Source organism: Heteronotia binoei, chromosome 21, assembly GCF_032191835.1.
Source record: "Heteronotia binoei isolate CCM8104 ecotype False Entrance Well chromosome 21, APGP_CSIRO_Hbin_v1, whole genome shotgun sequence".
Lineage (NCBI taxonomy): Eukaryota > Metazoa > Chordata > Lepidosauria > Squamata > Gekkonidae > Heteronotia > Heteronotia binoei.
The window spans coordinates 175417246-175440694 of record NC_083243.1 but is presented as its reverse complement, the minus strand read 5'-3'; the positions used below and the strand labels follow the sequence as shown (position 1 = coordinate 175440694).

At 49.4% G+C, this 23449-nt stretch overlaps 1 protein-coding gene across 3 annotated transcripts in view; it reads right to left on the bottom strand.

Annotated features, from left to right (window-relative positions):
• ATG9A (autophagy related 9A) overlaps positions 1-21718 on the bottom strand; it is a 42366-nt gene extending 20648 nt beyond the window's left edge. Inside the window, exons 1-5 of one of the 3 annotated variants that reach the window (XM_060261623.1) lie at positions 21637-21718; positions 19770-19918; positions 18210-18252; positions 17433-17498; positions 3498-3659 (exon numbers count right to left, since the gene is read on the bottom strand). In XM_060261623.1, coding sequence (XP_060117606.1) covers positions 3498-3659; positions 17433-17498; positions 18210-18252; positions 19770-19872 — 374 coding nt within the window. In that variant the 5' untranslated portion in view covers positions 19873-19918; positions 21637-21718. Of the gene's footprint in view, positions 1-3497; positions 3660-17432; positions 17499-18208; positions 18253-19769; positions 20009-21636 lie in introns of those variants that run through there. The other 2 variants (XM_060261624.1, XM_060261622.1) reach the window with 2 other exon arrangements.
• Between the last annotated feature and the right edge of the window lie 1731 nt (positions 21719-23449).

The window sequence follows — 23449 nt, the reverse complement described above, 5'->3', positions numbered from 1 at the left end:
AGCAGACCTCCCAACAGCAACCACTTGAATGTGTGTTGCAGGAAGCTATTCTCTCGCCAATATTTAAGATCTATATGCACCCCCTTGCCCAGATCGCTCAAGGTTTTGGGCTGGGTTGTCACCAGTATGCAGATGACACCCAGCTCTATCTGTCGATGGACGGCCATTCAGACTCCACACCAGACCACCTGACCAGGGCATTAGAAGCCGTGGCTGGACGGTTACCACTAAGCCGGCTGAAATTTAATCCAACTAAGACGGAGGTCCTGTACCTGAGCTGGGGGGATTACGATCGGGCATCCGATGCCCTACCCTGGATAGTGCACCTCTTGTGTCAGCTCAGAAGGTGAAGAGTCTGGGAGTGATACTGGATGCCTCCCTTTCTATGGAGGCCCAGGTCACAGCAGTTGTGTGATCTGCCTTCTACTACCTTTGGCAGGTCAGACAGCTAGTGCCCTATCTGACTCCCCAGGACTTAGCTGCAGTGATCCATGCAACAGTCACTTCCAGATTAGCTTACTATAACTCGGTCTATGCAGGCTTACCCTTGGGGCTGATCTGGAAACTCCAGCTGGTACAAAATGCGGCAGCATGGCTGTTAACTGAACGGCCTTTACAGGCAAGCATTCGGCCGATGTTGTATTGCACTGGCTACCACTTGAGTACCAGATCCACTTCAAGGTTTTGGTACTGACATTTAAAGCCTTATGTGGCCTGGGACCAACATACCTGTGGAACTGCCTCTCCCTATCTGAGCCCCAGAGATCATTGTGATCAGCCAATCAACACCTTTTGACCACCCCCAGTCGAAAGGATGTCTGGCTTGCCTCGACCAGGGCCAGGGCATTTTTGGCCCTGGTCCCAACCTGGTGGAATCAGCTCCCGACTGAGACCCGGACTCTACCAGATTTACTACCATTCTGCAGGGCCTGTAAGATGGAGCTGTTCTGCCAGGCTTTCAGTTGAGGCAAACGGGCATCCTTACGTCATTGCTTATTCCATCTGTTGGGCCTCCCCTACCGTGATTTATTATCTTACAGTGATTATTATCTTACCATCTGATCGTTACATCTTGGGCCAACACATATGGCTTAATCTGTAAAATGTGCCCACACCACCTATGTTATGTTTTGCTGTTTGCTTCTCATTTTGATATTGTTCTATTATTATTTTATTGTTGGGTTTTAATTGTTATTTATTTCTGCTTGTAATCCACCCTGAGCCCACCTATGGGAAAGGGCAGACTATAAATCTAATAAAATAAATAAATAAATAAAAATACCAAAGATTTCAGGTTTTCACGGCTGGCATCATCATTAGGGTTTGTAGAATCTTTCCGGCTCAAGTGCCGTGTTCTATTGGAGAAATTTTTTCTTCCAGACGTTTCGTTCTCAGCTGCGGAAAACATCCTCAGTGGCGTTGCAGCCGGAGCAGGCCGGCTGCAACGCCACTGAGGATGTTCTCCGCAGCTGAGAACGAAACGTCTGGAAGAAAAAATTTCTCCAATAGAACACAGCACTTGAGCCCGAAAGATTCTACAAACCCTAAATAAAAATACCCCCACCGATCAGCTGATCAGCGAAGGTCTCTCAATGGGAGGGGGGAGGCAGACCAGCTGCTTCTGCCACTTTTCTGCCTAGTGAGGAGGTGGCAGAAGCAGCCCCACCTCCCACCCATTTTAAGACCCCTGATGGGGGGGCAGGGATGGGGGACTTGGAGGGGGGCAGTGGCCTGGGGCAGCAAAAAACCCAGCACCACCCCTGGCCAGGTGGAACATGCTACCAAATGAGATCGGGGCCCTGTGGGATGAAGGTGAAAAAGATAAAGAGGAGGAGGAGGAGGAGACTTGATTTATATTCCACCCTTCACTCAGAGTCACAGAGCAGCTTACAATTTTCTTTCTCTTCCTCTCCCTACAACAGAGCCCCTGCAAGGTACATGGAGCTGTGAGAACTCTTTCCAGAACTACTTTTGAGAGAGCAGCTCTTTCAAGAACTGTGACTGACTCAAGGTCACTCAGCATGTGAAGGAGTGGGGATTCAAACCTGGTTCTCCCAGGTTAGAGTCTGCACTTAACCAAACTGGCTCTCGTTACAATTCCCCAGTACCTGAAAAATGGAACTTTTTCACTAGGCCTCACTGCTGCAGTGAGCCTCCCCTGCCCGAACCAGACGGCTTTAATCAGCCTATGTATACTGTACCAACTGCCTGATGAGCTACAGACCTGATACGCTGGCCCTTTCTGAACTGTGGATGGATATACCTGGGACACTGTTAAATTGTTACATTATTATTCACCATCACGGTTTTAAACTGGATTTCATGGTTTGAAATTTATTTCACGGAAACTGTAGTATTGGATTGAACATATGAACATATGAAGCTGCCTTATACCGAATCAGACCCTCAGTCTATCAAAGTCAGTATTGTCTTCTCAGACTGGCAGCGGCTCTCCAGGGTCTCAAGCTGAGGATTTTCACACCTATTTGCCTGGACCCTTTTTGGAGATGCCAGGGATTGAACCTGGGACCTTCTGCTTCCCAAGCAGATGCTCTACCACTGAGCCACCATCCCTCCCCTGCTCTCCAGGGTCTCAAGCTGAGGATTTTCACGCCTATTTGCCTGGACCCTTTTTTGGAGATGCCGGGGATTGAACCTGGGACCTTCTGCTTCCCAAGCAGATGCTCTACCACTGAGCCACCATCCCTCCCCTGCTCTCCAGGGTCTCAAGCTGAGGATTTTCACACCTATTTGCCTGGACCCTTTTTGGAGATGCCAGGGATTGAACCTGGGACCTTCTGCTTCCCAAGCAGATGCTCTACCACTGAGCCACCGTCCCTCCCCTGCTCTCCAGGGTCTCAAGCTGAGGATTTTCACGCCTATTTGCCTGGACCCTTTTTTGGAGATGCCGGGGATTGAACCTGGGACCTTCTGCTTCCCAAGCAGATGCTCTACCACTGAGCCACCGTCCCTCCCCGATTGTACTGAGTTTATGTATAATTGTTACTGTTTTATTGGTACATTCAGGCCCGGCTCTAGACTGTCTTGCAGCCTAGGCAAGACTAACTTCTGGTGCCCACCTTGCTCTGACAATGTCATCGAGTCACATCAGAGGCACTCAATTTGGTGCCCCCAGAAGGCCGGCGCCCTAGACAACTGCCTAGTTTGCCCAGTGGGCACATTGTAACCCACTGTGGGCCTGCTTCCAGAGGAGGGCAGGATAGAAATCCCATGAAAGTAATTAATTAACACTGAAGAGTCCAGATCTGCTAAAGACAACTGCAAAAGTATGAAAGCAGTTCTTGACGTAAGTGACAGCTACGCTTGCCTTACAAAAACAACACCTCCCGCTATGAAGCACTCATTTAAAATTGCTGGAGTATAGCCAGCTTACAAACAGAGGACCTTCCAGTTTTGGATTTTGGGATCTAAAAACTGAAGCACGATCAGCAAGAACATTACTGGATACGGACAGAGGGAGCGGTTGTCCGCTTTACCTGGCACTGCACTCGCTGGGAGGTAGGAAGGCATCCGGCAGGGTCACCTTAACTGGGTCACCGGAATGCTGGCTGTGATTCACCAGCTTGTTGGCAAAAAGGATGTCATAGTCAACACAGCTGATGAGGAATGTGGTGAAGGCCACAACAAAGATAAACTGCCTGTAAGAAGAAGAGCAGACATTAACTGACTGCGTAGAATAGAAAACGTTCCACCTCCTACCAGCTTGAAACTCATCACGGCCAGCAAAAGGCCCAGGGATAATCATTCTCGTCAAACTACAGAGGTTTCAGCTGGCAAGATGGCATCTGACTGAGAGCATTATGTGTTCTCCTGCTTCCTCTGCACCATGCACTTAAAAGCCAGACAGGGTTGGAAACAGCCCTAGCCCCTCCCCATTCTGCAATTAAGGGGGGCTCCAGCAAACTCTCCATGGAAAATTGGGGGATTTGGGGTCTCCTTTAATTAGCAGACTTCAAAATCTCCTATCTCCTATAGCATGGCTATCTCCAGGTGGGTACAGAGAATTACTATGCAAGTTTGCCTGCCTTAAATAACTTTTATAATTACCGAATGGAACTTAATATCTAGAGTTTCAGAATTAAGCTTCTATCAAGAACTGAAACAATCTCTCTCTGCTATTTTATCTTTTTGGCAACACTGGAGAGTGCCAGCAAAATTTTTTGCTCACTACTAAAAACAATATTTATCTTCTATTGAGGTAACTATTTTCACCCTTAATTGGACTAAATACAATCAGCAAACTTCTGGTGCTCTAAAGAACTTAATATAACTAACTGGAAATAAATTACAATCAGACACAAACAGCCTTTGTTTTCCCTTTCCATTCCCAGCAGTGGCTAACTTTGGAATTTAAAATAATGTGTAACTAATTTGGAAGACTGCCACTGTTCTGTGTTTGCTTTGTTTTGTCTTTGGGCGTTGCAATTTTCCCCTTATTTCCCTATTTTTCTCCAAGATGGAATAAACCACTTCCATATTTTATGATTTTTTATTCTGTTTTTAATTCTTTGTTTTATTCTTTCTACTTCTTTGCTCTGTTTCTTCTTGATAACGAATTGTATTTAAAAGGCTACACTCTCTTAATTGAATTATACTTCACCAACAAGAACTTAAAGCTGTCAAAATTGGAGCTGCAAGATAAGTCTTGACTAAGAATTTTCTTATACTGACTACGTCTCAGACTAATGTTTCACACTTTCTTTTTAGAGCAAATCCAATACCTAATAACAAAATAATTAAGTTTTGCTGCCACCTGCTAGATAAGATTGAAATTGATAAGACTGTAGCTTAACTATTTTTTAGTGAAGACTAGGGTGGCCAGACCGTCCCGGTCTCCCGGGACATTCCCGGATCTGGCCACCCAATCCCGGATCCCGGGCTCCCTATACCGGGACCATTAAAGGTCCCGGTTTAGGCAGCCCAGGAGCCGGTGGGCCGCGGGCGCGGGCGGGGAAGGCGGGGAGTGAGGGAGGGAGCGTCCCTGCGCCTGCGCAGGGCCCCTGCGCACGCGCAGGGACGCTCCCTCCCTCACTCCCCGCCTTCCCCGCCCGCGCGCGGGGCCGGCAGCGGTGGGGGAGGCCTCTCCGCGGCCTCCGCTGGTCGCTGGGGGCCTTCCAGAGTGTCTGGAAGGCCCCCAGCGACCAGCGGAGGCCGCGGGGAGGCCGCGGAGCACCCGGCGCTGGTCCGGGAAGGCCTTCCAGAGCCTCTGGAAGGCCTTCCCGGGCCAGCGCCGGCCAGCGAAGGCCTCCCCGCGGCCTCCGCTGGTCGCTGGGGGCCTTCCAGAGTGTCTGGAAGGCCCCCAGCGACCAGCGGAGGCCGCGGGGAGGCCGCGGAGCACCCGGCGCTGGTCCGGGAAGGCCTTCCAGAGCCTCTGGAAGGCCTTCCCGGACCAGCGCCGGCCAGCGAAGGCCTCCCCGCGGCCTCCGCTGGTCGCTGGGGGCCTTCCAGAGTGTCTGGAAGGCCCCCAGCGACCAGCGGAGGCCGCGGGGAGGCCGCGGAGCACCCGGCGCTGGTCCGGGAAGGCCTTCCAGAGCCTCTGGAAGGCCTTCCCGGGCCAGCGCCGGCCAGCGAAGGCCTCCCCGCGGCCTCCGCTGGTCGCTGGGGGCCTTCCAGAGTGTCTGGAAGGCCCCCAGCGACCAGCGGAGGCCGCGGGGAGGCCGCGGAGCACCCGGCGCTGGTCCGGGAAGGCCTTCCAGAGCCTCTGGAAGGCCTTCCCGGACCAGCGCCGGCCAGCGAAGGCCTCCCCGCGGCCTCCGCTGGTCGCTGGGGGCCTTCCAGAGTGTCTGGAAGGCCCCCAGCGACCAGCGGAGGCCGCGGGGAGGCCGCGGAGCACCCGGCGCTGGTCCGGGAAGGCCTTCCAGAGCCTCTGGAAGGCCTTCCCGGGCCAGCGCCGGCCAGCGAAGGCCTCCCCGCGGCCTCCGCTGGTCGCTGGGGGCCTTCCAGAGTGTCTGGAAGGCCCCCAGCGACCAGCGGAGGCCGCGGGGAGGCCGCGGAGCACCCGGCGCTGGTCCGGGAAGGCCTTCCAGAGCCTCTGGAAGGCCTTCCCGGACCAGCGCCGGCCAGCGAAGGCCTCCCCGCGGCCTCCGCTGGTCGCTGGGGGCCTTCCAGAGTGTCTGGAAGGCCCCCAGCGACCAGCGGAGGCCGCGGGGAGGCCGCGGAGCACCCGGCGCTGGTCCGGGAAGGCCTTCCAGAGCCTCTGGAAGGCCTTCCCGGGCCAGCGCCGGCCAGCGAAGGCCTCCCCGCGGCCTCCGCTGGTCGCTGGGGGCCTTCCAGAGTGTCTGGAAGGCCCCCAGCGACCAGCGGAGGCCGCGGGGAGGCCGCGGAGCACCCGGCGCTGGTCCGGGAAGGCCTTCCAGAGCCTCTGGAAGGCCTTCCCGGACCAGCGCCGGCCAGCGAAGGCCTCCCCGCGGCCTCCGCTGGTCGCTGGGGGCCTTCCAGAGTGTCTGGAAGGCCCCCAGCGACCAGCGGAGGCCGCGGGGAGGCCGCGGAGCACCCGGCGCTGGTCCGGGAAGGCCTTCCAGAGCCTCTGGAAGGCCTTCCCGGGCCAGCGCCGGCCAGCGAAGGCCTCCCCGCGGCCTCCGCTGGTCGCTGGGGGCCTTCCAGAGTGTCTGGAAGGCCCCCAGCGACCAGCGGAGGCCGCGGGGAGGCCGCGGAGCACCCGGCGCTGGTCCGGGAAGGCCTTCCAGAGCCTCTGGAAGGCCTTCCCGGGCCAGCGCCGGCCAGCGAAGGCCTCCCCGCGGCCTCCGCTGGTCGCTGGGGGCCTTCCAGAGTGTCTGGAAGGCCCCCAGCGACCAGCGGAGGCCGCGGGGAGGCCGCGGAGCACCCGGCGCTGGTCCGGGAAGGCCTTCCAGAGCCTCTGGAAGGCCTTCCCGGACCAGCGCCGGCCAAGGAAGGCCTCTCCGACGCCTCCCTGGCCTCGCCGCCGCCCCCGCCGCTGGACTCGCCGCCGCCGGACCCGCCGCCGCCGCCCGACCCGCCGCCGCCGCCCGACTCGCCGCCGACCGCCACCGCAGGTAAGGGGGCCGAAAGCGGGGGGGGGGGGGCGGCCTTCCTTTCTTCCCTCCCTCTTCCCTTCTTTCCTTTCTTCCTCCCTTCCTTCCCTCCCTTCCTTCCCTCCCTCCCTTCCCTTCCTTCCTTCCCTCCCTCCCTCCTCCCTTCCTTCCTTTCTTTCTTCCTTCCCTCCCTTCCTCCCTTCCTTCCTTCCTTCCTTCCTTCCTTCCTTCCTTCCTTCCTCCCTTCCCTTCCCTTCCCTCCTCCCTTCCCTCCTCCCTTCCCTCCTCCCTTCCCTCCTCCCTTCCTTCCCTCCCTCCTCCCCTCCCTCCTCCCTCCCTTCCTTTCTTTCTTTCTTCCTTCCCTCCCTTCCCTCCCTTCCTTCCTTCCTTCCTTCCTTCCTTCCTTCCTTCCTTCCTTCCTTCCTTCCTTCCTTCCTCCCTTCCCTTCCCTTCCCTTCCCTTCCCTTCCCTCCTCCCTTCCCTCCTCCCTTCCTTCCCTCCTTATGTTCTTATGTGGCGCAGAGTGTTGGACTGGAGGGGCCACTGGCCTGATGCAACAGGGCTTCTCTTATGTGACACAGAGTGTTGGACTGGATGGGCCACTGGCCTGATCCAACAGGGCTTCTGTTATGTTCTTATGTGACGCAGAGTGTTGGACTGGATGGGCGCAGAGTGTTGGACTGGCCTGATCCAACAGGTCTTCTGTTATGTTCTTATGTGACGCAGAGTGTTGGACTGGATGGGCCACTGGCCTGATCCAACAGGGCTTCTCTTATGTTCTTATGTGACGCAGAGTGTTGGACTGGATGGGCCACTGGCCTGATCCAACAGGGCTTCTCTTATGTTCTTATGTGACGCAGAGTGTTGGACTGGATGGGCCACTGGCCTGATCCAACAGGGCTTCTGTTATGTTCTTATGTGACGCAGAGTGTTGGACTGGATGGGCCACTGGCCTGATCCAACAGGGCTTCTGTTATGTTCTTATGTGACGCAGAGTGTTGGACTGGATGGGCCACTGGCCTGATCCAACAGGGCTTCTCTTATGTTCTTATGTGACGCAGAGTGTTGGACTGGATGGGCCACTGGCCTGATCCAACAGGGCTTCTCTTATGTTCTTATGTGACAATACTGACTTTGGTGGACCCAAGCACTGATTCAGTGTAAGGGAGCTTTGTGTTTGTGACTGGAGTGGACAATACTGACTTTGGTGGACCCAAGCACTGATTCAGTGTAAGGGAGCTTTGTGTTTGTGTCTTCTGGTGCAATTTTGTTCTCAGATCCTGTATTTACTTCATCAGTATATGGGATAAGGCACTTTCTCAACTGTGCTGCATAATGCAGCCTATTTATTTTGTCCTGTTGGCTCTGTTGGCTCTATCTGCGCCACCTTCATCACTTTCGGGGTGTGGATCCCCCAGTGGGGTGGGCTCCCGACTCCCTCTGCCGGCTGTTTCTGATAGCCCTGCGCCCCCTCTTTCATTTGATATGTGTCCCGTGCGGGTGCCACCCTCCTGCCGGGAGATGCCGCAAAATGAGCCCCCTTGAGGCTTATGGCGGCAGGGCTCGGGGGAAGCAAGCTAGACTGCTGTTCTTTTGAGGGGTTATAGAGTGTTTCGAGCCCCTCCCTGTGGCATCGGTCCCATCGTTGTGGGACCCAGGGGGCCGGCGCAGCGGCCCGCTGAAGCAGCCTGTCAGTCACTTCCGCATCTCGACCTGTGTTATTAGTGACAGGCTGCTTCGGCAGGCTGCTGCGCCGGCCCCCTGGGTCCCACGACGATGGGACCAATGCCACAGGGAGGGGCTCGAAACACTCTATAACCCCTCAAAAGAACAGCAGTCTAGCTTGCTTCCCCCGAGCCCTGCCGCCATAAGCCTCAAGGGGGCTCATTTTGCGGCATCTCCCGGCAGGAGGGTGGCACCCGCACGGGACACATATCAAATGAAAGAGGGGGCGCAGGGCTATCAGAAACAGCCGGCGGAGGGAGTCGGGAGCCCACCCCACTGGGGGATCCACACCCCGAAAGTGATGAAGGTGGCGCAGATAGAGCCAACAGAGCCAACAGGACAAAATAAATAGGCTGCATTATGCAGCACAGTTGAGAAAGTGCCTTATCCCATATACTGATGAAGTATATACAGGATTTGAGAACAAAATTGTTTCCGGCGGTGATATTTGGGGGATTTTTGGGGACGTCACAGGAAGTTCTGTGAAGTCACTTCCTGTTTCCGGCAGTGGCATTTGGGGGAAATGATGCCATTTGGGGGAAATGATGTCACAGGAAGTGATGTCACTTCCTGCTTCCGGCAGGTGGCGCGGGGGAAATGATGTCACAGGAAGTGATGTCACTTCCCGTTTCCGGCAGGTGGCGCGGGGGAAATGATGTCACAGGAAGTGATGTCACTTCCTGTTTCCGGCGGTGGTATGACGTCGCCGGAAGTGACGTCGCCGGAAGTGACGTCACTTCCTGTTTCCGGCGGCGCGCGCGCTTCGCGCGCGCGCACTCCTGCCTTCCCCCCCCCCCAAGGTGTCCCTGGCTGGCCTTCAGACATTATGGCCACCCTAGTGAAGACTGTAACTGTTTTAAAAAGTTGTCTCTAGTTGCTCAGAAATTCAAATAGAAAACTTTTATTATTTTTGTCTATTGATTGAAAAAAAGGGGAGATTGAATGAACATAAAAAATTTCCCAGCTGCTGGAAAATTGTTACAATTTTTTTTTTTGCATAAGTAATTATTTATTGTCATTGATTGCTTTCTGGCTGATATGCAACTTTTCCAGAAATATATCTCTGATCAATACATTTTGAAAATATATTTTGAAAACTCTTTTTAAAAACTGTATGGTTTTTGTTGTATATTTAGTTGTTATATACATAATCTTATAAGCAGATGTATTTGGGGGATTTGATGGTATAATAAAATATAGGAATAGTGAATATCAACTTTAGCATTTATATAAAATATTATTAATAAATAATTGTTGGAATAGGTTGTTGGAATTATTGGAATGGAACAGGAACACAAAACAAGAACAAACAGAAAGAGATGAAACAACTAAAGAACCAATTGGATCTGTTAGAAGTAAAAGAAATGCAGAAAAATTAAAATATCTTTTAAAAAGACATTTTTATTTTGCCAATAAACCTGGAAGTAGAGTTGCCAAGTCCCTCTGCCATTGCAGGAAGCAAGCCTCCGAGGGGGATCTCCACCCCCAAAGAGCCCTGTCGCCATGCAACGTGCCCTGCATGATGACATAATGGTGCCAGGAACATTGTGCCAGGGAAGCTCTAGGACTCACGATAAAACTCTATGGTACCATAGAGTTTTACCGTGATTCCTAGAGTGTTGTGCTGGGGAGCTTGGCAGTCCTACCTAGAAGATATCTAGCACACTGTTTAAGAAAAAAAATGGAAAAGAGAATTAGGAAAGGAAATCAAATGTTATGCAGAACCAGAAAGGATGGAACAAAAACATATTTAAAAATCTTTACAAAGAAGAATCTATAGATGAGGAAGAAATGGAAAACTGTCTACTTAATATACCATTAAAAAGATATACATATGAACACATTAAAATATTAAACCAAGTAATAACAGTACAAGAAATCAATCAACCTATAAAAAAACTAAAAAGATAAAGCTCTAGGATGTGATGGTTTGACAGCAACATACTACAAATGCTTTGAAAATACATTAACAATGCTGCTTCAAAAAGCAATGAATGAAATAGAAGAGAGAAAATAAATACCACCAACCTGGTGAGAGGTGAATATAACTCTATTACATAAAGAAGGGAATGATCTATTATTGTCGCAATCTTATAGATCAATCTCTTTATTAAATGTTGATTATAAGATTTCCACAACAATAATGGTTGAGAGACTAAGAAAGTGTATTCCAGAATAAATCCATGAAGATCAAATGGTATTTGTCCCAAAAAGATTATGAAGGACAACATCAGATATCTGCTGAATGCAACTGAATATTCTAAAGGAAAAGGCAGAAAAATGGCATTTCTGTTTCTGGATGTAGAGAAAGCCTTTGACGATGTGTTTTGGCCATTTTTATTAAAAGTACTACAAAATATGAATTGCGGAAATAAATTATTTTACTAAATTCAGAGTATTTATACCAATTAGCATGCCAGAATTTTAATAAATGGTACTTTATCAGGGAAAACTGAAATAGCAAAGGGAACCCAACAAGGCTGCCCAATATCACCGCTATTATTTATTCTGGCAATGAAAATATTGGCCAGTAAAATCAGACAAGGTAATAGGATTACCAGAATAAAGGAAGATAAGGAAGAATACAAGATGAAAAACTCTGCTGATGTACAATTATGTTTTCATAATAGTAAAGTAACAAACCAAGCATTTCTTTGAAATATATAATGGAACAAATTACCAGATTTTGAATTAACTTTGGATATAAACGGAACAAAAATAATACCAAAACAATCTTATTAGATACAAGAACAAGAAGAAATACAGAAATCAACAGGATGTATTGTTACTAATAAAAAACAACAAAATACCTAGGTATCTATGTAACGGAACAAAGTAAAAATCTATAAAGACAATTACCAGAAAGTCTGGCAAGTATTTGCAAAGATGGGAAATATTGAAAATCTCATGGCTAGGAAGAATCTCTGCCATCAAAACAAATATTTTACCAAAGTTGATGTTTTGTTCCAAATGCTACCAACGGATATAGATGAAAAGGTTTTTTTAAAAAACCCAGAAGATTATAAACACTTTTATATGAAATGGAAGGAAACCACGAATAAGATTTAAAATATTGCAAGATGAGAAAAAAGAAGAGGCATGGCAGTACTGAATATTAAAGTATATCACCAAGCTTCTACACTGGCTTGGATCTCAGATTGGATTACAAATCCAAATGAAAGGAATACTAAATTGGTGACAGCTGATACAAAGGAAGGAATTCACAACTATTTATGGATTAGGAATTAAAAACTATTCAAAAATAAGATGACTGTCATATTTTCAGGGGCGGATAACAAAGAACATGGTTGTCATGGGTGCTGGGGACCCTGCAGAGGAAGACGAGTCTGCCAAGGAAACTGTACCCCTCCCACCTGCACCAGTACCCCTGCCTCCTGCTGAAGAAGATCCCAGCCCCCCTGCCTCGCCCTCTCGGGTGGCTCGTGTGCGTGACCGCCTCCGTCAGGACCTCAGGGATCGGAGGAGGGCGGCACGCTCACAAGCAAGACACTCCCTGAGTCCTGAGTTTTGAGAGGATTCTGGCTCTCCTAAGAGTAAGGATGCTTGAGTTGTAACAGGATCCTGGCTGCCTCCCAGAGCCAGCAATTAGCCCAAATGGGCAACAGCCAGCAGAGGGCTATATAGCTGTGGGCTTTGGGAGGAGGCTTTGTGGAAGCAACTAGTCATCTCCCTGACGTTCTAGCATCCACTCCAGCTTGACTTTGGTTCCTGACTCCCTGACTTTGGCTTTTGACTTCTGGACTCCCTGACCTCGGCTTCTGGACCTCGGACCTGCGATACTTGCACAGCGATTTGGATTTGGCACCTCAGACACTCCTGCTTGCTGGCTACAGACCTCGGACTGCCTCTGGACTTTGCCTGACCCGGCCCCAGCCGTGACAATGGTTTAAATTTAAAAATAGAATAACAGCACAATCCTAAGGGGGGGCTGAAAGTGCTTTGGGAGCAAACTAACTGCTATGTTGACGGAAGTTGGAGTTACAACAGCGTAAGTCCACTTACGTTTGAGTAGAGGTGACTTACATTAGTATGGGCCCACTTGAGCAGGCCCCCGCTCCAGGGCAGCGGCGCCTCAGCCCTGTGCCCAAGCGCAGGTGGAAGAGCGGCAGAGAGGCATATGCCAGCTCGAGGGGGGGGGCAGAGTCAGGGGTGTGCCTCGGCTTAGTCGGCTTCCTAAGAACTTTGGGACCAGACATGCCCCCCCCGCCCGAGGCACAAAGTTGCATCACGGAAAAGGCTGGCATGCCCCATAGACACTTGGTGAAACAGAAAACAAAGTCTGCTGCCGCCACTGTACCAGCTTGCAAACTCCTTAGGGAGCCGTGTAATTGCCTCATCAATTCCCTCATGCCCCGGGCTGGTCAAGCCCCCTTCCCATCACCCAATCATTGCTCCCCATCTCCTAGAAAAGCTTCTGCTCCAGCCCCGCACAACTCTTTAGGTAGGCTAGGGCGCGTGGCACGGGAATCTGCCATGGAGTTCCCTGCCGCACGGACTCAGAGCTAGGGCCGCAGCACTTTGGTGGACGGTGCATAGCGAGGGCACTTAGGCAGTACAGAGCGAGCTCTTTGACTTTTGAGGAGAGCGAGGTCTCTCCTCTGTGGCTAACCTCTGTCATTTCCAAGTCCCAACAGGTACCCAGCCACCGGAGGCTCAGCGTGCAAGGGCGGTTGAACATGGATGGGCAAGTGCGGCTGTGCACCCCAAAGCTCCTCCCCCTCCCCTTGGTCGAGGTCAGGCGGTGTGACAGTGTCTCCAGCACTTGCTCTGGGCAGCTCAGGCAGGGGGGAATTGCCGCGGCCCTCTCTTGGTCTGTCCGCTGCCTCATTCCCACCCCTGGCAGGGCACTGTGTGTGTGTGGGGGGGGGGGGGCTGGCAGCTGCTCCAATGCCTGTGGGGCGGTGAGTCACAGACTGCCCCTTTAAGAGAGTCCCTGGACGAAATACAGTCTCACGCTGCAGCCCCTTCGGGTGCTCTTGATCTCTGTCTGTTTCGCAGGTGGGAAATCACCAGAGAGGCTCCCATCGGCAGCGATTCAACCCCCCCCCCCCCTCTACTCAGTCAGCTGTTCATGCCCTCCTCCCTGAGTGGAGCCTCACGCCCTGCAGGACTGTCCTCGTTGTGCCTCAAATATTGTTGCACTCGGTTCCAACACAATAACATCTGAGTTGTGCCCTGCTTTATCTCTCCTGCTTGGAATCTGCTGCCTGCTCCCTGTGCCACTCTGTCAGTGGGCTTCCTGAGGGATTGTCTTGGAGGGCAGGCTTGCTTGTTTCTTGAGGATGGAGCTATGAGCCACCAGGCTGGATGGAGGAGGGGGGTCTTTGTCCCACTCATCTCATGAGAGGGAGGGAGGCCAGGGGCCGCACCTCAGCCTGCCCAACCCCACAGGGCTGTTATGCTCACGGCACAACCCTCAGCGGGTGGGGGGTGAATGGAGCGGAAGCATGGCTGGTGTCTCACACTCTGCCTTCTGCTGCCCCGGGGGGGGGGAGTTCCCCGAAGTAGTGGGGGGCGTCTGAAGGGACTCCAAGTCCAGGCAGGGGAAGGCTTCCCTGTGGGACTCTGTCTGCTCATTCCGATGCAAACATTTTGCCTGGGGTCTCTGCGTGCAGATTTCTGCACTATGTCTTTCTTGTTTGTTTATAGCTGGCTGGGAGGTCACATGCCTCCATTCATCTGCCTGCCATTGGCACGAGTCTCTGAGAGTGGGTGGGCTCGGCCTTGGGACTGGCCAATCCTGCAGCTCCGCACTTCCCCTTCCCACCCCCCTCCCCCACCTCAGCAGTGAACCATGCTTCTCTCTTGTGCACGCTCAGCCTCACTCCTTTCCCCTCCCTGCGTCGGTGGGACTTCCCTCCTTTGACTGTGCCCATCTGCCTGTGATTGGCACAGTTCTCTGTCAGGGGGCAGGGAGGGACAGGCGATCAGCCTCTCCAGGGCAGCTTCTCCCTACCCCTGTCATGTGCCATGCACCTGCGCTGGGACTGGCCAATCTGGGGGGGCCAAGAAGGCCCCTCCCTTCCTACTGCCTCTGCCAACGCCTCAGTCGCACGCCCGTACTACAGCAGAGTTGCCATGGTGACGGTCTCCCTTGTGGTGAGCTACGCTTCTTCTTTCCCCCCACCCTTGAGTGGAACTAAGCCCTTAGGAAGTGGACAAGCACCACCACACATGCACCATGGCCAGCCACCATGGGAGTTAGGATTGGGCTGCTCGACAACCCACTTCACCATTGGTATCTCCAATTAATACTTACTGTGACACAAGTTATTAGGGGGGCAAAGGTGATCATATAATTAACGATTATATGATAAGACAAATGAAAATTAAATCTTGGCAAGAAGTCCAAAATGAAGGAAAGAACATCCACTGGCTAATATACTACCAAACAGTATCCAAATATAAAGAATAGCAAAAGAAGGTAACTTAAGGAAAAAAACAGCCTATGAACAACTAATTACAGGAGACTCAAAACATTTATTAGGAAAAATGTATAAAATGCTATTGCAATACGAAACAGAACAAGTGAAAGAGTGTATGATTAAATGGATGAAAAAGTTTGGAGAGATATTTCTATAAGCCAGAGGGAAAATTTATGGGCTAAAAAAATTAAATTAACTGAATCCCAAATTTAAAGGGAGAATTGGTATTAAATGTTTTAAGACGCTAAATTGCACTCAAAGGAATTGCAAAAACTAATAAGAGTTATAAGGGAAAATGTTGGAACTGTCGATATACAGGTGCAACATTTTATCATATATTGTGGACATGTAATAAAGCAAGACAATATTAGATAAAGATTCATGAAGAGATACTCTCTCTCTCTCGGCTTGGCTTCGCGAACGAAGATTTAAGAAGGGTGCAATAGTCCACGTTTGCTGCAGGCTCGCTGGTGGCTGACAAGACCAATGTGGGACAGGCAGGTCCGGCCACAGCGGCTGCAGGGAAAAGTCTGATTTAGGGTTGGTCCTGTAGCAGTGCGATTCTTCCTCAATCTCCTTTTGTCCTCAAAAGATATTTAAAAGATCTGTCGAGGCTGGGACTGGCAAATGAGGTTCATTATGGCCAAATGCAAAGTAATGCACATTGGGGCCAAAAATCCTAACTATAAATACAAGTGGAGGGGGTCCAAACTGTCGGAGACTGACCAAGAAAGAGATCTTGGAGTCATGACAGATAACTCACTGAAAATATCAACATAGTGTGCAACCGCAATAAAAAAGGCTAACGCTATGCTGGAAATTATTAGGAATGGAATTGACAAATCAGCCAGAATCATAATGCCCCTGTATAAATCAACAGTATGGCATCATTTGGAGTACTGTGTACAATTCAGGTCACCACACCTCAAAAAAAGATATTATAGCACTGAAAAAAGTCCAGAAAAGGGCAACTAGAACACTTTCTCTATGAAGAAAGGGTAAAACGCTTGGGGCTCTTTCGTTTGGAGAAACATCGACCGCAGAGTGACATGATAGAGGTTTACAAGATTATGAATGGGATAGAGAAGGTAGAGAAAGAAGTATTTTTCTCCCTTTCTCACAATACAAGAACTCATGGACACTCAGTGAAATTGCTGAGCAGTCGGGTTAGCACTGATAAAAGGAAGTACAAAGGGTGATTAACACATGGAATTCACTTCCACAGGAGGTTGGAAGTCTACATGCATAGACAGCTTCAAGGGGGGATTGGTTAATCATATGGAACAGAGGTTCATCAAGTGGCTATTAGCCAAAGGGTATAGATGGAACTCTCTGTCTGGGGCAGTAATGCTCTGTATTCTTGGTGCTGGGGGGGGGCAACAGTGGGAGGGCTTCTAGTATCCTGGCCCCATTGATGGACCTCCTGATTGGCACCTGGTTTTCTTGGTGACTATGTGATAGAGTGTTGGACGGGATGGGCCATTGGCCTGATCCAACATGGTTTTAAAATTTAAGCTTGCGATGGATCGGGGGAAAAAATTATAAAATATTTTACCAAGCAATATTATAAGAATGCACAGTGAGCTATTCAAATATATGGAAATAGCAGCTAGCGTAATGTTTGCATTTAAATGAAAGGCCAAAAATGTCTAGAATTGATGGACTGAATAAACAAATTAATTGAATATATGACAATGGCAAAACTAACATCTTATTTACATAACAGCTTGAATCCAGAATTTCAAGGAAAATGGAGTGTATTCCTTGACTATAAAGCTGAAAACTAACTACTAAATGGTTAAAGTGGAGAATGATTAAGAGACAGAATCAGGCAATGTATGTTTGTGATAATGAAACGTTAGCTGTAAAATGAAAAGCTAGAACTTAGATAAAAAGAAATGAAAATCTAGTGTATATATAAACTATTATTATGCAATAAAGTTCTGTTTTACTACAATAGAAAGAAATAGTTATAGACAAAGTAAATGACAATGAATAACTGTCTATGCTTATGTTGCATCCATGAAAGACAACTGTATATATAATTGTGGCAATGTACTGTGTGAGTAAGTGTATGCGTTCATTTTTGTTTGTTCCTAAAAAATAAAAAATTAAGTTAAACAAAAAGTACAGAGGTTTCACATTGCAGTGAAAGAGAAAATAAATCAGGACTACGACCTCCATTGGAATATGGGGACTTGCATTGACAAACAACATGAAGAGGAAAAGGGCTAGAATGAATACTCACGTTAACTCAAAGATCTCACTGATGAGCATGCAGGTAAAGCCGTTCTTTTGGTGCAGGTTATAGACGTGAAAACCACAGTCAAGGAGAACCACTTGAACCCAAGGCGCAGAACCAGCCACAGCTTCATCAAAGAATCCTTTCAGCTAATACAGACCTCTTTTTCTAGTTCAGCCTGTTACAATACAGTAGGAAGCAGCAGCCAGCCACTTTCTACTTTGGATCTTTCGTTGGTCTGGGCGCTATTGGATTCAAATCTAACTTTTCTGCCTTAGGAATCTCAAGGGAAAGAATATCAAAATTTGCCTCTTCTATATATTCCTTTTGCTGCCTTCTTACCTGTCAAATTTTCATGCTGTCCAAAGGCTGTTGGCAAACTATGGGCAGAATTCCAGCAGTAATATCTGCTAATGACAAGCATGAAATGGAACAATCTTGCCTCCTTCCTCCAGCTGCAGGCCATTGTTTTGTCTGAAATCCTGGGGAACAGAGGATTCTCAGAAACAGCACGAGGGGAAAATTAGCAACAATCAACCACCCTTCAGTAGTGAAAATTATTGCTGGAATCCAATCCCATACTCTCAACAGACATTGTAGAGGTTCTTGCCATATTTTTACTAAAACATGACTTTTTAAAATTTCATGTCTCTGGACTATGTTGGTCATTATTCAGAAGTCATGGAGTCAGACGGAAATTGGTAAGGCATTTTCACCTTTGCTGCAACTGAACCCTACCTCCAAACCCAACCCACTGTTGCCCATCTGTTAGGGAAGGATATACGAGAGAAAAAAAGATCCAGATTCTCAATGTGGTGCCAAGGAGCTGCAAGACAGAGAAAGGGTAAAGATCACAGGACAGGGGCAACTCAGACTGGTACTGTCAGAATCTTGTCATGCTGCAGATGCCAGCCACAGCCAGAGAATCTGAACCCCAAGGCTGTGGTTTTTTTCTACCTTTGAACTAGAATAATATGTCGCACAATATGTTGTTGCCCCATTCAGGCTCACTGTCACTAGAAAACCATTTAAGGCTGTAATCTGCACATGCTATATGAGCAGCCTGTCCCATTGAACTCATTGGAACTTAATTCCGAACAAATATACTTAGGGTCATGTTGCATAGGAGGTGCACTGTCTCTGGACACTATGTAAACCAAATACCCACATTTCTACTTCAGATACGGGCTCCTTTAGCACTTCAAATGAACTCTATAGAGTGCCAGGCACTGATTATGGGCGTAATTACATGCTACGCTATTTCTAGATCTACCCCAGGTTCTGTCAGACCAGATTCATGCATGGGGTTCTGTGCAGAACCTTAATCTTCAAGCACATGGGACCAATTAAGACAGCCAGCTTAATTCTCCCCTCCCTTTTTTCAGCCTGAAGGACTCCCAGAAAACCCCAATGGAGAAACTTGTATATAGCCATAAGTAGACATAAGTTTCCCCAGAAACTTTCAGGTTGGGAAACGGCATTGGGAGAAGGGCTTATACTCTCTCTTCCCACATTTCACAATAGGGTATGCATTTGGGTCTTCCTGAGACAAAATTATACTTGAAAAATGCCTTATTGGTACTTTGGGGGTATATTTTGACACCTCAAAAGTATCCAGGATTTTTCGGGAAAAAACCCTGCAAAAATCCAAGACAGGAAGATCAGGGAAATGGCTGAGAAGTGGCAAGACTGCTCCCCGCCTATCAGCTGTTTCACTCCGCTGCTTCTTCTGAACGAGCTGGTTTAAAGGGAACTACAGAAAAGATCGGGGAAACAGCTGATAGGCTGGAACATTGCTCCCTACCTATCAGCTGCCCTCTCCCTACACACTTTCTGCAGTCCATTTAAACCAGGCTGGGTAAAAGGGCCTGCAGAAATGACTGGGGAAACAACTGAGAGGCTGCTCCTTGCCTATCAATTGCTACCCCCACCTTCTTCTGCAGTCCCTTTAAACTAGACTGGTTGAAAGAGACTGCAGAAAAGATCAGGAAACAGCTGAGAGGCAGGAGCCACTGCTGCAGCTTTGCAGCTCTTGGGTTTGTTTGTTTTTCCATTCCCCCCCCCCCATCTCTCATCTATTGGACTCAAAAAACCGGATCTGAATACATTGCTGATATTGCAATCTGGGATATTTTGGAAATCCTGAACTTTTTTGGGTCCAATAGACCTAAACAGGGGAAAATACTGCATACCCCTATTCCGCAGTCCAATTTATAATCAAGCATTCCTTCCCCTGTGTGCTTATATTTCAACCTCTGGGAGTTTCATGTTGAAAACACTAGGTTTGATAGGACCCAGAAATAGTAATGTGTAGTTAGGCCCTGACAGCTCAGCTCTACTCACATTTGCTGCCCTCAGGAACATGCACCATCAAGTCCTCTTCTCCAGGGGGAGAGTCGTTGTATGAAGCCTCCAGCCGCTGGTACTCTGTATCGAAGTGAGCCATGGTATCACTGAGCTGGGCTTCCACCAGGGTCACACGTGCGCCATGACTATAACATGATGAGGCATGGCTGAAAGCCAATAAAGGCAAACAATGGGCAAGTCACAACTCTTCCATCTTAGTTTAATTAATAACAGGTCAGACAGGCTTGGGTGGGAATAAGATGGCAGAAAGGCAATAAAATAAAATAATTAGGATAGTACAATTGTAGAATAAGGACAAAAAAACGCACCCCAAAACAAGAAACTGTTACTATGGCAAGAACAGCAACACAGGAAGGGCTAAGACTGGAGTAACTCTGCTTACGATTGCACTAGTTAGTTTCATTTTCACGAACAGCAAAAAATATGAACTCAACACATATAACAATTTCTCCAAACAATGTGACCCCCCCATCCTTTCTGGAATTATTAATAAATTCACTTCATGTGGTTGGGCTGTTGCTACAAGTTGCCTTTACAAGACATCACTACAGAAACAGTAAAAGATACAATATTAAAATCCTAGAAACGCAACATAAAGAGAACATCCTTCAATTTCATCACACAATATTAAAAAAAATTGTAAAAAGCAAAATGAAAAGAGAAACTAAAACAAAAGAGGATAGTAAAATGGAAGACGGACATCTTGGGACACAAATTCTGACTCAGACACCAAATCTGGGGCTGTGGGGTAAATTCAACCTGACCATTTTGTAGAAGAAAAACAGGACTAAGGCCACAACTAGCACTGCTGAAAAAGCTGTATGATATGAACAGTTTTTGTACAATCAAACAGGAGTGGGGTGACTTCAGTCTTGCCAGACCGGCTTTACTTTTTAAAATAAACCAGAATCTCTACACTCCACTAATATACTTTAAGTTTACAAAACAACTGTGCATTTTTAAATCTCTTTACAATTACAATTCAGCTAATTTGTATGAAGTGATCCTAGGTATGCAATCTTGTTTTACTTACTTACTTCATTTATATCAGGGGTGGCCAACGGTAGCTCTCCAGATGTTTTTTTGCCTACAACTCCCATCAGCCCCAGCCATTGGCCATGCTGGTTGGGAGTTGTAGGCAAAAAAACATCTGGAGAGCTACCGTTGGCCACCCCTGATTAGCCTTTCTTTTTCCCCATTAGGTATCTAAGCTATGAGATAGGTTAAATTGAGTGCTGAACCTGGTCCGAGATCATCCAGTAACCTGCCAAAAGAGAACAGGGATTTAAACTACAATGTAAGCACATGGCTGTCTTCTATTTAAGAACATCAATAGTACCTTGATGGATCAATAGCTCCATCTTAAACTGAGTCACACTTTACTGTATCCATTAACTTCATTAGACTTAAAAGGGTCTAACTCCACTTAGGAAGGCACTGCCAGTATAACACAAACAGGTCCCCACTGAGAATAAAAGGTGGGCTTTCTAAATAAATAATGAAGCCAGTGCTAAGGTGATCCATGAGAAATTGGCCCAGTGATTCACAATCTACCTTCTGTTTGAGGATTCTGTAACATACAAATTGGTCCTTCCCTCAGGTCTCAGAACACAGCTGCAATGGTCTTGCCAGGTGTGCAAATAAAAGAGGCACACCCTTCTTTAATATAGCATTGTCCTTTATTTAGACACTCAGAATTGTAGGAACTGCTCCCAATTACACACAGCAATACATTCAGCTTCGCTAAGCATGTAGCCCTACTCTTAGAGAGGGCAAAAAGCCTCAGTACCTGTAACATGCCAAAATTAATCCCTCTCAGAGTAAAACACACACATACGTTCACCAGTTCGGCCAGTGGCCGCTGCTGCAGGGACACCAGGTCGGTGCTCTGCTTTGGACATCGGAGCTGGAACGCAGTAGCTCTAGCTTCGGATCCCTGCTGGACTTTTCTCTCCCAATTGCAGCATCTGGAGGACCAAAGCGAAATCTATTTTGTGGGGGGAGGAAGGGTTTCAAGGCGTAGTGAACGCACAGTATGCCAGGATCTCAGCAGGGGCATCCTAAGCATCCTGTGACAGTTGGTACCTCTTTGTGCAGACTCTTATCTGGGAGAACTGGGTTGGATTCCCCAATCCTCCACTTGCACCTGCTGGAATGGCCTTGGGTCAGCCATAGCTCTGGCAGAGATTGTCCTTGAAAGGGCAGCTGCTGTGAGAGCCCCCTCCAGCCCCACCCACCTCACAGGGTGTCTGTTGTGGGGGAGGAAGGTAAAGGAGATTGTAGGCCGCTCTGAGCCCTCTCCAGTCCCACCCACCTACCTCACAGGGTGTCTGTTGTGGGGGAGGAAGGGAAAGGAGATTGTGAGCCACTCTTGAGCCTCTGTCCTTGAAAGGGCAGCTGCTGTGAGAGCCTTCTCCAGCCCCACCCACCTCACAGGGTGTCTGTTGTGGGGGAGGAAGGTAAAGGAGATTGTGAGCCGCTCTGAGACTCTTCGGAGTGGAGGGCGGGATATAAATCCAATATCTTCATCTACCTCACAGGGTGTCTGTTGTGGGGGAGGAAGGTAAAGGAGATTGTAGGCTGCTCTGAGCCTCTGTCCTTAAAAGGGCAGCTGCTGTGAGAGCCCTCTCCAGCCCCACCCACCTCATAGGGTGTCTGTTGTGGGGGAGGGAGATAAAGGAGATTGTAGGCCGCTCTGAGCCTCTGTCCTTGAAAGGGCAGCTGCTGTGAGAGCCCTCTCCAGCCCCACCCACCTCATAGGGTGTCTGTTGTGGGGGAGGGAGATAAAGGAGATTGTAGGCCGCTCTGAGCCTCTGTCCTTGAAAGGGCAGCTGCTGTGGGAGCCCTCTCCAGCCCCACTCACCTCACAGGGTGTCTGTTGTGGGGGAGGAAGGGAAAGGAGATTGTGAGCCGCTCTGAGCCTGTCCTTGAAAGGGCAGCTGCTGTGAGAGCCCTCTCAGCCCCACCCACCTCACAGGGTGTCTGTTGTGGGGGAGGAAGGGAAAGGAGATTGTGAGCCGCTCTGAGACTCTTCGGAGTGGAGGGCGGGATATAAATCCAATATCTCCTTCTTCTTTGAAGAAATGGGCTCAAGCGGCATGTCGAGGGAGGAAAGCCTTCAGACCCCCTGCCTGCCAGTCGACCAAGGCCGTCATGACCCTCTTCTTACGGACCATGATCAGAACGAGCTGGCTGGATGCGGCGCCGGTCACCGGCGGAAGGGCCTCGGTGAATGACGGCCGCCCCCTGGGCGGGGAGGTTTTGTTTGGAGCGGGCGGGAGAGGCCCTGGGGTTGTTTACTTAGGAGGGGAAGGAGCGGAGGGAGCAAAGACAAGGGGCGGAGGGGGGGGGTCCTGTGGGATAACGACCTCCTCCCTCGGGCGATGTGCCTTCCTCACCTCTGCGGTCACCCCGGTAACTGGACCCAGGATACAGCCGCCGCGACTTCCCGGACTGTCACTCACTCCTCCATTTCTCCCACCCCCGCCCTGGCTGGAAGTGTCCCCGACCAATCGGAAATCAGGATGGAGGGAGGAGGTGGGATGAAGGACGGCCAATGGGAAAGAAGCAGCGGGAGGAAGCTCTGCGGGAGAAAAGAGGCGTCTCAGGGAGGGAGGTGGAAATGACGCACGAGGTTGCAGCGGGGAGGAAGTGGC